The sequence below is a fragment of the Aptenodytes patagonicus genome, chromosome 5 (genome assembly GCF_965638725.1).
Source record: "Aptenodytes patagonicus chromosome 5, bAptPat1.pri.cur, whole genome shotgun sequence".
Lineage (NCBI taxonomy): Eukaryota > Metazoa > Chordata > Aves > Sphenisciformes > Spheniscidae > Aptenodytes > Aptenodytes patagonicus.
Genome location: NC_134953.1, coordinates 41,283,616 through 41,298,475, shown reverse-complemented (window position 1 = coordinate 41,298,475; position 14,860 = coordinate 41,283,616). Strand labels below are relative to the sequence as shown.

The window sequence follows — 14,860 nt, the reverse complement described above, 5'->3', positions numbered from 1 at the left end:
TGTCTAAATCACATGTACTGGGGCCATTCAGCTCAAGGGAATGGACTGAATCCAGTAAAATTGTAAACTCCCAAGCTGCACACAGGGTAGGTGTAGGGGCATACACCAACTGTTTCAATAGATTTTTCTGTTCCTGTTGTGTTGAACCATTTGCTAACAGAGACAGACCAACAGGCTTCAAAACAGTCCATAGAAATATAGGAAGAGCAACAAACAATATACTTACTTAAAAAGTTCATTCCTCATTATAGCTCTATTTGTTTGCGGGTCGATTGCGTAGACCATGAGGTCAGACTTGGTGTAATCCTCTTCAGAGTACCCATCCCCAAACCTCCGTGCACCAATGGATTCCACCACGACTGTCGCACCAGGAATCTGATCTTGGACATAGCGTTCCAAAATCCTAAAGATGAGATGGAGCCAGAAAGCTGCACTGATTTATTTGTGCTGATCAAGATTGACCACAGCCCAAACGAGATATTAATAGACAAAAACCACAGGCTTAGAAGGAAGGTAACCTTCAGAGCACTTTTAAAAAATCTCTGCTCCGATATAACCTCTTAAATGCTGAACTCTTGGGAAAAGCTTAGCAGTGTTAGGACAGGTCACCAGAAATAGTGTCCTTAAGTCTAGCTCTTTGTATTTATGACATCAGTTGAGTTAAATGGCTCATGGGAAACACCATCTACGTTTCACAGAAAAACCCCTGTCGTCCTTTTATTAAGCTATATGATTTCAGAACTCTTCAATTCCAGCCTTATACAATAAATTTTCACCCACAGAAACAACTACTTCAACCATTTTAGGTGGGATATTTCATCTGGCCCTCCAATATAGCACAACATATCAGGTTCCAGAACACCTGCTACTCCAAAAGGCACGAGGAAGCTCTACAGCCATAAGAAAGCTGGAATATCAAGCTGACACATTTACCACAGAAAAAAAAATAAAATAAACTGCAGAAGTTCTACAAGCAGAAGAAAGATAGGTTGACAGAATTCAGTGGCAGCTATGCCCAAGACAACAAGGGCATAACAACTATAAACCAAAACAGATCTGTTCTTTTTCCAAAGAGAAGGATTCATTACAAGCTGCCAGAGCACAGAATGGCACACTCTGTGGATATGTATATGAATCACAATGTGTCAATACATGAGATAAATGCAATTCTGGGGGATTAAAATTTATTAGAGATGACAACATTTACTGGTAATTTTATTAATTCTTGTCAGGTGACCAATTTTCTTTATTACTGAATAGTCTTTCCCTTTTTTTTTTTTTTGACAACTGACTGTCCGCAGACATCTTAGTATGCGCTTTTGGGAGCCTTTGTTCTAAATTCAGAATCTCATATTTTTCTAGAGTTTTCCATGCAGAACTGTTTACGGGAGAAGTCCTAACATGTGATGTTATTCCTCGAATATTCAAAAAGGCAAAGGGAGAATGGATGTTTGCAGAATGTCCCTCCAAGCAAACAAAAAATTCTTGTGCTTATGCCAGGTTGAAATGCCTTCAGCATGCCTGCAGAAGCACCACAGCAATGAGGAACTGAGCACCTGAAAAGTTTCTGCACAGATAGCAAGCACACTTGTACCTCAGATACGGGGAGTTTATGTACAGTTATAAGCATAACTCACTACTACTTTAACAAACTACTTTAGAAAGGACAATACCTTAATGAAGTTTAAAAAAAAATATATTCTTTTCCTTCCTCCTTGTCTGGTCCGCTACTCTAATGGGGCCTATGAAATTTGCTGAGTTGCTGTAGCAGACTGCTTCTCTGTATCTGTTGCACTGTGCAATCCAATGAGAAAAGGAGGATGACCTTCAAATTCTGTATGCAACAGGGAGAACTGGTACTCCCAACAAGACTGTAGCTGGGGCTGGCAGCCAAGATGGTGGCGATCCCAACTCTGGCAAGAATGGATGGAGCCAGAAGGAAAATGGAAATCTGCTTAAAAAGTGCCATCGGAAGAGCTTTAACCATAGCTGCTGGGCAAGGACAGAATACATCTCAGAGAAAATGGGAAGAGCGTGTTTGCACACAGACTTGCTAACTGTGTGATGAGGTTTCCAAACTGGGAATGAGAAGGGTTCAGTTAAAGCCCACAGAGAGTTTTATAAACAAAGGCATAAAAGCAAATATCATTAATACTGGATACATGGGCAAAAAGTATGGAGAAATAAACAAGAGAACCTGGAAGGCTAAACACTCCATCAGAACTATGAGTTATGGGAAAACACAAGATTTTCTGGGCTGATTTATGTGATCGGAATATCAAATCAAAAAGCAATAGCTGAGTTAGGAGGCAAAAGCAAGGGAACGAGAGGGAACATGCTGCCTGATACATCAAGGATGCACTAGGGTGCGGAGGAAGACAAATCTCATAAAAAAGAACATCAATGACTTTAAGAGGTCACCTGTTGTTTTAAACAAAATCTTTTGCAGTTGCTGAGGTTACATTTTGCTGTTGTTTTTTTCCTGACACAAGATTTCCAAAGTACAGTAATGCTGTCAAAGCAGTATCACCATCTCATAATTTTTCAGGACCACTGATTCACATTTATCCATCCAGTTTCTCTGCTCTTTGTGTGAAAGTTTAGCGTGCCCTTAAAATAGAAGCTTTTCTATAAGATTTTGAAAACTCCAAGTCTGTCAGACCCACATACTAGCCTAGCAGTGAATATATACTCTTAATGCAGAGCCATTTTTGTGGGGAAAATAAAAACAGTAGATTGTCTGACTCATTGCTAGTTGATTGGCGTCCTCTAAACAAGCACTCCTACTGTTTGCAAATATGGTAAACTCTACTCATCTCTGCTTCTGGCACGCACCTAACTGGCAGCTAGGGTGATAACTTGTCACAGGTACCTCAGTAACAATAATTCTCCCAGGTAAAAGTTGACAGAACAAATCTGGGATATGCAGATTACTATAAAAAACCCCCCAAACACTATGTGAATGTAAGCGACTAAAAGAAACTACAACCGTCTTCAGAATGGTGTTTTGCACAAGGATTCAGATAGACCAAGTATGTAAAAGATTTACCTCCCTAATTAGCATGCAATCATCTTCTGTTGCTGCAGGGGGGGAATGCTTTTGTTTCCTTGCACAGAACTATTATTTCACCCAAGACAGAAACGCCCTGTAAGGTTATAACGTAGGTTCACTTTTAGCAGAATTGGTAACAACATTCCCTTTTCTCAGAAATTCCTGGCATGGCTTCTGCCAGAATTCATTGCCTTTGAGAATATCTTTGTCTAAAACATGATTAAAATTGAAGAAAAAATAGCATACTACTATCTGACTATGAGAAATAGGTACATTGCAGACGTTGGCTTTAACTGACATTGCAAGAAACACCACAAAGTATAGTGAAATGACAGTAGTATTTAATCTGAAACATACAAATTGCATGTTTAGGTTGAAATATATAATAAAAATGCACTGAAGACTGAAAAGTAGCAATTAAAGAATACACTTAAAAATAGGGCAGCTCCCCAGAGTTATTTTAAAAGTCATTCAACTGAACTTGTGATGCTGAAAACACTGTAGTGTTTTAAAACTCTACTGGAAGTGGCCACCTGCTTGTAGTACTACTCACAAGAACCAATTTTTAATATGCATACTTTAAGTAACAACAGCATCTGCAGTTCTACTGTATTTATCAGCAAAAGTTAGCTTAAAATTAGTCTGTCACTTGTAATGCAACGAGGGTAATTACCATCCTCCGAACAGTGGTGTAGTGAGCGGAAGAACCAGCAACTTAACAGGCGACGCGACTTTCCTACTGCTCTAACTCCATTTAGCTCTGCAGATACAATGTAACGAACCGAAATGCCTCCCAGCCCACCATCATTACCATCGCTTTCTGAATTCCCATCAGTGACACCAGTGAAATGAAACGAAGGACAAGAGGATTTACAATGTCATTGAGGACATAATGTGGTCCTAAATATCCTGAAAACTCAGAGATTATTTTTTTCCTCTTTGGATGCAAAAGAAATGGAAAGGCCAAAAAATACAGGTACGTTGGTTTGTTGAGCTGTCCCTTGGCTGGTGACATTCTGCTTCCCAGAACATTTCTGAAACCAGCAGACCAAAACCCATTATCTGAGATAAGGCACCACGTTCCTGGGCCACACTCAGTGCCATGTCCATGAGCTGATATGCATACCTGAGGCATCATGCCACATGGCAGGGCTGAGGTTGCTGCATCCCGTTACAGGCAGAGAAGACCCTGCTAAGCACAGGACTAAATTAAGGGGTGCACCCTGGCATCGCAGCAACATGCTGTTTTCTCCCCTCAGCTGCATGGATCCGGCATGCCAGACACATGCCCCAGTGTGGGAGAGATCCTGCTATTAGGAAAGATGCAAGGGACTACTTGGAAGCTTGTTTGGAAACTAATGTGGAAGTCCATATGAGTCAGTCAGTTACCTCAACATATGAGATATGGAATCAGCCGCATGAGAGCCCAGCAGCAATGGCAACTCAACTAGACTAACAGTCATTGCATTAAGATTTGGTAAGTCAGCAGCAAAGTTTAATGACCCTCCACTGTCCCTGGCAGAGAAGATGCATGACATGGCCTGAAAGAGCACTGCAATGTTCCAGTAGTTTTATACCCTCGAGCCGAATTGCTAAGTTGTATCCATATCCTCTGAATCAGCACACAAACAAAAGAAACAATTCAATTTGCAGAACTAGTACCTGAATTTAATTACTGCACAATTTTCTTAGCAGAAAATTCTACGGGGAAAAAAATGTTTCAGTTCTCTAGTAATTTGACAGCCTGCTGTGTTTCTGGAGCACATAAAAATATTTTAAGAAAAAAAAAAAAGAATCCATTCTTTCTTTCAAAACTCTGCAATAACTGGTACCATAGACTCAAAGCTACAAGTGTTGAAGACTAGAAATCCTGCATAACTTTTGGCTCCTCCACTGAAAATTCTAGCTCCCCAAAATAACTTAGTAATAATAATAAATTCATATTCTAGGTATTTGAAAATGTAAGCAAATTTGGCAACAATGCACAGATGAGAGCATTCAGCTCTGCCGGTATACATCAGAACAGACTTTTCAAGTGTTTCATTTAACCCAAGTACGCTCTCTCAATTTTGCTCAACTTCAGCCAAATTCTGGCTGTGTTGGTTTTTGCAGGGTTAATAATTGACAACTAAACTGCTGGATTTTCAACTGTATTTTCACAAACAGATAAGGACCAATTCCAGCCCCTCCTGTGCAGTTAGTGATAGCTTTGTGGGGGTGATGCACTTGGGCCTCAGCCTCCTGCTCCCAGATGCCTTATTACAGTAACATACATAGAGCACAGGGAAGGTTATACTACTTCTGTGGCCTCTGGACAGGCGCTGAGCTGCATTGGAGCTGCCAACACAACTCAAGAAACCCTTACTAGTCAGCTAAGTCAGCCTGCTTTGCGCTGCAATGTAGAATAAAAAAGCCAGAACTGGGGTTTATTTCAAGCCTAAGACTATTCCTTCTTTATGAAATAGCCTTTTGACAAAGATTATTTCTACTTTTATATCACACACAAGGCATGTATCTAGCAGGAAGGAGCACCACTGAGCCAATTTACTCTGCATATAATAACATCTAAATTATTTAGAAAACAACCCAGAGACAATGTCTTTATACATACTTACCCTAATCCTATAAAAGCATATTGGATTGCACACCATGAAGGAAATTTGCTTTCTTACATATTGCTGAAGTTTCTGTTCTTCTTTTTGTGCTCATCATGTATAATCCCGTCCTCCAAAAAACCTACACGCACTCCAACTTTTTATTTCAGTATCATTTTTCCCAGTTGCAGAAGGAACATTACGCTACACTCACCCAAAGAGTAATACACAGAGACATCTTGACTTTGACCCAGAAGACGTATCTTCAGATCTCAGCCCAAAAGGGTTTTTACTGCAATAGTAAGCAATTTCAGAATAAAGCAGAAGTTTACAGCTTTATCTGAGAAGCCACGCACTACATTATAGTGCTTCAGAGAAAATACATTAACTGAACAACATTTGGTATTATTGAGAGGAGCGGGGAGAAGGAGATCGCTGAACCAGTGCTTCCCAGCTGGTAGTGGAAGTAGCAAGTGGAAAAGTTGGAGTTGAATAAGCTTTGGTCTCTATTACCTAACTTAATAAAGGTAGCCTAATGTTATTAATCATCATGATTACAGCAGAGGGAGGCTAAGATCAGCTAAGAAATGGAATGGGCTCTGTTAAACACTGCACAAAGCGAGAACTACAGGACGTGCGTTCTCCAAGTAAAGCCAAATGTAGGGTGGATATGAAATACAATGCAGCCAGTTGGTGGGAAATGTCCCTCTAATCTCATTATTTATTTATTTGCTAATTTTGCAATTTAATTTAGAATTAAACAATACAGTGCAAAGAAGTAAAAGGGAAAAAGGCAGAGGGGAAGTGGACCAAAGGGCCAGGAGCAAAATGAACCCATATAACAGCATCAGAGAAGGCTGAGGCAAAGAACAAGGCAGCTACAGCAGTACCTGTGACAAACATTTAATAATGGGGAGGAAAGTAAGTGCTAGCTGTGAAGAGTGCTTAATGGCAAGTTCACTGCCACCACCCCAATATGCAAAAAGTCCAGTCACCTGTAATTAGGCTTAATTCAGTAATTACGTGGCAAAAATCATAGAGCAAGCAACGGAATGGTACTTCTCCTATGGGAAAACTAACGAGTCTGAGTGATTTATATACTGCAACTACATCCAGCAGGAGACACACGCTCATTTTCTACCAATTCATGTACTGAGGAGATAAAAAAACACTGGTGCACTAAGGTTGAATATCTTAATACAGTCAAGAGTGCTTTCAGAGGCACTGCATTTCCAAACAAGCACCTCTAAGGCAGCCCATCCCAAGGGGTAGTTGTGTCTGGCTCTACTAAAGGTACCAAGAATGCTGGAATCCCAGTGATGCCTCATAACATCTGATTTCATTATACACAACCACATCTTGATAAATATGCTACATTTCAGAGGCATTCACTCATCCTCCCAATTACTGAACATACTGACATTCTAACAAAAAAGAAAGCAGGAACAAAGAAATAAAATACAATGATATACACAAGTGCCACGTAAGGCACTCACGTCAGCTGTCCCTTTTAAATGCCATCAACTGGCTTCTGCAACTGAGATCAGAAAACACCATTTGCTATATTGTCAACAGCAAAACACAACTGAAGGGAAATGATCCACATTGTGTAACATTTCCATAAAGAGAGGACTGTGCATTGCAGCTCCTATATATAAAATATATTATCTCATATACTATGATTATACATAAAATTATATATGATGTACAATGTACATGTGATGTATATTATGATATATAATTTATAGCAATATATATTGCTGTAGTATATATTATAACATTTCTTTTAAGTGGACCACAGTTTCTATGCAGCAAAGCAGAGCAGACACTCCTTTGAGAAATGATGGCAGTCAACTTTATATATGCAAACTATTAAGTTAGCAGGCTGAACGTTCATATTCTGAGACACTCACCCAGTGTATCTCCAAGGATCAGCACTTGATTTTACATTTGGATTTTCTGGTACAAAACTGCCTGGTCACTTCTACATCGCATTAGAGGTTTGAGTGTGGATTTTCTTTAACTACGTAACTGCTCCATTCTTTTATAAGCATTAAGGTATTAAAGGATTGCAGCCTATAACAGGCCAAAATACACTTGAAGAAAAGTTCCCTGGAATTACCACATGTGCTATTTCCAGTAATTTTGTCTTGAAAAGTAGGGAATAACCTATATTAAGATACACACGATACACAGGAACATCCAGAAAACAGATAAAGTTGCTACTCAAGAACATCTGCACTTGAATTCCACTTCCAGAGGCAGGTCTGGCCAGGAGGCTGCACGCACCCAAATTCCTCAGCCTAGGAGAACAAAAAATGCTAGAGCAACGCAGAGAGAAGGCAGGCTCAAAAGCCCACAATATACATCTAGTACAAGCATTTTGGGACCTCTACCTTTGCACTAATACAGGCACTGTGAGTTGTCTGTTATGAAGTCAAAATATAAAAAAAGGAATCACCACCAAGACCACACTGAAAATACAGGAGACTAGAGAAACTTCTTGATGTGGGAAGTCAAGATCTCAGTGTTTAAATATTTATACTTACTACATAATTTATTATTAAATAATAAAACAATTATCTGTTGCTGTATCTATGCACATTTATTAGCAGTATGAGGTGATTCCATCAGATCCTCTTTTCCAATGAGAGATTCCTACACCACCACTAGGAGACTTTCTTCATATGGAGGAAAAGAAACTCCATTCTTTCCAGGCTCACTTTTCACTACAGGGAGGAAAGAAGAACATGGGAAACCTCATATGATTTTTGAAAGCAAGGAGACAATCCTCATACTGTTCTTTAACAACTCCAGAGCAGTCCAAGTGCAGCAAAATGTGTTTTCTTTACCCACCTGCTAGGCTCAGAAAGCACACACAATGCAAAAACCGTGAACATTAACATTGAAAATGATGCCCAGAGAGTACCCTAAGCAATGTTATCTCCATTTTGTAGGGTTTGTAGGCTGTAGGGCAAACCCAGCCTTTTCAAGAATGTCTATGGAGTATTTCATCAAAGCACTCATTTTGAGCCACTCCATTATTCCATTTCAGGGAAAACGATCTGCCGTCTATAGAAGTGTGTACAGAGGAATTTAATTCACAAGACATTTCTATTACCTATATGGGATGAGAGAAACACAGGTCTCTCTTGGTGATGTGGTGTATCTGATTTTAGCTAGAGGTTTAAGCTGCAGTCATGTGAAAACCAAAGAAGTAAATGCTCTGAGCATGAAGTTGGCTATTTTACTCTAGTTGAAATGCTGTTCCTTGCCCAACAAGTAAGCACTCACAAACATTGCCATATTTAAAGAACACTGTGCCATCTGCCTTCACCAAGTTTTCTGAAGGAGAGGAACACGCACTGAATTTTCCACTAAGCCTCACTCCATTTTCTCTGTCATCTTCTGTAGCAGACATAACTGGACCTATCTGAACAGACATAATTAAAGTGGTTGAGAGAAATGGCAAATCTGACATTGATTTGCAGTCCAGAGGATATGAAAAGCTTGTTGATGAAATTAAAGCAGTTGGAGGAAAACCAAAGTGCTTACTGAATGACTGCAAAGGATCATGACGCTACTAGAAATGTCAGCTGAAGACATACCCATTGTATCCCTCAAAAAGCCTAAACTCCTAAGCCAAATAGATAGCGATGTTTTAAATGTTTTCTTCTATGGTATGCTTCCTTTATTTGGACCATTAACCAACATACATCTCAGGGCTATGCTGAGTAAGCCTTTCCAGTGTGGAAGAATGGAATTATATATTTCTTAATACCTTGTATCCACTCTCTAGTGAAAATTACAGGCAGCTGGGGAGAATCTGTTGTAACTTGTTCTCCAAAGTTGTTTAAATCACTATTTATTTTATTGTGAAAAATCACTATAATTTCAAAAATGACCCAACTACCCACTTCGCTAACATTCCCCATCACCAAGTATTGCAATTTGTGGTTAAATGTTATATTTTCAGAGATTAATATTTACTATCACTCCAGCACCAAAATGAGAGGAGAAAGAGACGAATAATCTCTGTAGTGACTAGTTTAGTTAATGAGGTTTAGTCTTTTTATCTGTCAATGAATTATACAAAGTGTTCTAATTTTATAAATTAGTGCATTATTTGAAATGGCTCAGAACCTCTTTGGGTGAAAGTACTTTAGCCTGAGAAGGTCTCCAAAATTATTTGGTTTCCCTTTGTCTGTGTTTATATCTTCTGTATAGGGCATGAAAAATCACAAATTCCTATTATTTTGTTTTTATGTCCTGCATGAATTATTAAAGCCTTTATAAAAACAGGGAGATAGCATTCTTTTAAGCCTCAGGAGGAAAACCCAATAAATTTGAAGATGGCATTGAAATAAATACATTTCTATGTGAAACAGACAAGTACACATATGCAAAATTATTTCTGAGACTTTTGCTCTCTGCAAATATTTTCAATAAGGGATGAGACAATTTTAAAACAAGCTAATGCAATCTCTTCTGGCAAAGGTTGTCCTTGAAAGCCTATCCTTAGGAGTGAAATTCTTATGCTATATTCACTTGCTGGTCTCACAGTGTTTGTGAATTTAAAGGCTTCCCAAGCTAATTTTGAGAATTCAAAACCTGGCCATGTTTTTTTATTTTCATACCCATTCAAAAGCTTCATTCACTGCGAAATATTTACACATCTGTCAGAGACTTCCATGCACAAGGGCCAGAACAGCATGAAACAAGTTTTAAAAGATTCCAACCTGGCAGAAAAGATTTTTTTGGAGCACAGAGACCAAGGAATGTGGCTCTGGGCTGTTTTCCAAGACTGTGGCGGGATATGCCAGCTATTCCTCTGGGCCCCGGAGGAGAGGAGTGAGGGTATGATTATGCTACAATTTATTGTTGAGGCACTGAACACTGCTGAGACCTGCTAGGAGTGGGAAACAAGCTGCTCCAGTGTTTGTAGAAGGAGGTTTTTGCAGGGATGGTGAAAGGGCAAGACACAATCTGCTCTTGTCTTTCTTGCCGTGCCACCCATTGCAGCATTCACGCTCTCAGTCCCACAACACGTGTCATGCAGTTGACACTCTTCATTCAAGCCAGGCTCGTTCTACTCTGTTTTCAAACCACCTTCTGTAAAGAGCCATCTGTATTTTGCTGGTGGCTCCTTTGGCTCCAGGATAGTCCAAAACTGGGAGGATCTCAAACACAGCCAAAGTCCAATTTAGCCTGAGATCTATGCTACATCATGTAGAAACACATGGTACAGAACATGTGTTCATCTTCTCCACTCAAGAATACAGACGCCCAGGAAAGCTACAAATTACTGTGTGAAGAAAAATTTGTACAGTGCAGCACACTGAGGTGATCTTGAAGGCTTAGCAAAGCAGAAGCAAACTTTTCCTATTACTGTCACTAAAAGATATATTGTTCTTCATCTCTCCAGCCAACACAAACACCTGACAGTTTTGGAAAGCTAGATCTTAAGTGTTAAGCAAGCAGACTCCTTTATTATTCTTAGCTCTAGGAAATGGAGTCCCTGTGAATCCAGACTATTGCCTGAACAACTTAATTAGTGCTTCTGATCTTAGAATCTATCTATCTTCCACCTGGCTCAAAAAAGAGAGAGAAAAGGGAAACAAGTCCTAAATCTCCAGAAGCAAATCCATCGATATTTTTTCCTAGCCCAATGAAGAAATGAGCCATTTAGAGACAACACACTTCTTTTTCAGTGAGTGATTATATTATCAGCCCTAATGTATTTCAATTTCCATGGAGAAGTAAAGGTATGACAACAGTCAGGATGGAGCAGACCTGTTGAAATCTGAGAAACGCCATTCATCACTGATTAAAGTGACAGAAGACTACAAAGATTGTTTTTAAACTATTTCTTATAGTATTTTCTTTCCCATATTGTCTAATTCATGGTTATATGCCTAATGACACAAAGTATAGAAAATTGTCCTTGTCTTACAAAAAGAAGCTAAAAGTGAAAACCTGACTCCTGGAAACTGATGATGTTGTGCTATTAAAACATATTTTACCAACAGGATTTTAGCTGGCTTCCAGTATGATAAAACACTTCTATTGCAAAGCATTAATGTTTCCAATTACCCATCTCCCCATCACAATATTTCATATGTGCTAGGCCTGAATAATGACACCCTATTAACAATTTTTTGCGACTAAAATTTTACGTAGTGATGCTAGTGGTATTAATTGTACCAGTATAAATTTTCTAAATTCTGCTTTCCCTTACAGCTACGTCATCCAAATAAAATCATAGTGAAGCAATACAGCTCACTGAGACACACTGCCTCAAACTTTTGGAGATGTGCTTTATTCATTTTACATCCTGGATTTTGACAGAGGCAGGTTCTGTGCTCAGTGTTTGGAGGTTCCACTCTGGTCTGTATTAGGGGCTCTGAACCTAGTTTGAGCCTGCAAAGTGGGCAAATGTGCAAGCAAAGAAGTGCTGTACCTCTGCCTTCTCCAGAAAAGGGGCAAAATGTGGATTTGGGGGGACCAGTGCTGTCACTCAGCCAGTTGTGCTCCCCATCGAAACACCCGCTTGCTCATTTCAAGTCTTTTGGCAAAACAGTAGATCATGGCATAAAGGCAGCACTCTGTGCTGAGTCTAAACACAAAACCAGTGAATTGTCTGATATTTGTAGAGTAAATAAATTTATTACCCTATGAGTTGATCTTTGTTTTGTTCCACAAGGGTGGGAGGAACATTAGAGACGATGACTTGCATATCCAACTGATTGACCACAGAGACCTGGAAACAAAAGAGTGAAATTCAATTTGCACTCCCATGCATAACATCCTCCCTGTACAAAAAGAATGGAATAATTACTTTCCTGCTTTCATAGCCATGCCCTGATGTATGGATTTCTCATTTTAATTCCGAATAAGAGAGCTGGGAAATCTTGCTTTGCTTGGCAGCCAAAACCAATAAACAGCAGGCAAAGATTTAACTAGAACTGTAATTGCAGGACTGCATCAGAATTATAGATTTTTTAAGGTGGGGACTACGAAACCTGTTCTTCATAGTTTAGAGTTTACTTACAGAATCATGGATCTCCCACGTGCCATATTCAAAATCACTTATGAGCATTTTGGTATTTTTGATGACTTGACAGGAAAATCCAACCTTGGAAATACGCAGTTTGCACCAATGTTAATGCAAATACCAGATTAATTCAACTAAATCAATGATACTTGGTTAGAAAATCACAAAGGAAAGTGTTCATCTATTTTGAAGTCATCAGTGTAAGTTATTTTAATCTCCAATTTTTTTTTAGCTTCTCCCTCTATATGGCATAAAACCGTGCATAACCATGTGCATTTTACAATTGCACTTTATTTAAAAGGACAGGGAAAATGCCTCTTTAATACATGCAATTCTCATGTGCTTTATTTAAAAAAAAATAAAATAAAATCCAGGATTCCATGAAAGAACCAACTGACCTCAGAACAAATCTCTCACATTAGCATTTTCTACTACAAAAGCAACATAACTCTTCTGTTTCTCAACGGCAGGTCGGACGGTCAGGGTGCAGAAGGGACTACATGCATGCATGAAATTCAGCAGATTTGGCAAACTCTGCTTCACATCTCCTGATCTGGTCTCCTCAAGCTATTTTTATCCCAAGAAAAGGCTGCCTTCCAGTAAAATGATTGCATGCTTTTTCCTCCCTTTTAAATATTCTTGCATTTTGCAATAGCTCTCTCTCTTCACTAGCACAGCCAACCTCCCCTTAGGTTGTGAAAGGAACAGTTACTTCCCATACTGGTGGAGAAAATAAACCATTTCTTAAAACTTGGCTCATGTCCATATAGGCATGACAGCAAACATTATACTTCAAACCACCTCCCTATAGAGGATTCTGGAGGTAAATTTGGAAAAGTAGGACAATCTTAAACACGATAAATTTAAAAATCAGAGTTAGCTGATTCAATTCTAAAAGAAAAAAACAACCCCTGTTTTTCAAAAGAGAAGTCTGAGCCCTGTAAGAACTTCAGCAGACAAGCCATAATATACTTTCACATCAAACACTGATTCACCAGCTTTGAAGCTTAATTCAACTTTAAATATTTAAATGTTCTTGAAATGTCATCAGATGCACTGATCAGCATGTACAGACTTCTGTGTAAGAAAAACAGAATTATAATGAACACAAAATACGTTTTAGACTAAGATCATTGAAAGGAACTCTAAAGCAATGAACAGTTTAATAGAATTAACTACATTAGCCAATTCAAGCAACCACTGTGCACCTATGTACTCAGTACTGCATAAATGCAACACTTAAAAAAAGGCAATAGTTCTTTTGATATTCAGGGAATCATAATTATGACTACTTGTTCATATACAAAAATATGACTAAACACACATTCATGACAAGCTATAGTAAAACAAGGGTGTTGAACAAAAATCAAGAAAAAGTTAAGGTTTCCATAGTAACATTAATTTTCTTCCTATCCACATTTGTAAAGGCTTTCATTTTCCAATTATTAAAAATAGCATTAAGTTGAGGAACTAAGTCCAATTTAACTACATTGTAAGAAAAGCTGTGGGGAGAAACTGTTCCCTTCCACTCGAGGAGAGATAGAAACATGCTGAGAGCAGAGTTGGAAGATGTGGGAAAGCAAAGGCTCTTCGTGAGGAACCACCGTCACCGCTCTCTGGAAGCTTTTTGGGGCACAGTTACCAGGGATCATCCGACCCACCGTTCCTTGGAAAGCTTTTGCTACTTCCAGTCTACTGAGCAAAAATACAACCAGGTCCTGTGATGCTAAATAGCAGGCACCAGCCTAAATTATAGGGCTGGAAGTCAGCATGTTCAGACGTCTCATGTCCATAAGTATCTGAAGAATACATTGCTGAGAACTAGGAAAGGTCCAGGTTAAATTAAATAAGTAGCACAACAGACGGGAAGCTTGCAGCAGAGGCAGGGAAAGCATGTAATTGTTGATAACCAATAGCCCATAAGCCATATCCCTTTGATCCCATGAATGAATTCACTAGGCACTTTCCAGTTTTTAAATCAAGCGAGGCAGAGCCCACAAACAGTCCTGATCATTATACGGCACCAATGGATTCCTGGGAGTAGCTTATGCTGAGAGCTGAATGAGGAAGGGGCCTTGGGACCACCCCAAACCCCAACAAACATTTGATTAAAGATGATATCATAGTGAATATTCACTATCCACACTTACTTAGTACCTT

The 14,860-nt window shown here is 39.1% G+C and overlaps 1 protein-coding gene across 15 annotated transcripts in view; it reads right to left on the bottom strand.

The window, feature by feature from the left end:
• Positions 1 to 14,860, bottom strand: part of PCDH15 (protocadherin related 15) — an 896,179-nt gene that overhangs the window by 32,659 nt on the left and 848,660 nt on the right. For all 15 annotated transcript variants that reach the window (XM_076339474.1, XM_076339470.1, XM_076339471.1 and 12 more), the window contains 2 exons: positions 12,318 to 12,406; positions 227 to 403 (listed from right to left, as the gene is read on the bottom strand). In XM_076339474.1, the coding sequence (XP_076195589.1) occupies positions 227 to 403; positions 12,318 to 12,406 (266 nt within the window). The remainder of the gene's footprint in view (positions 1 to 226; positions 404 to 12,317; positions 12,407 to 14,860) is intronic.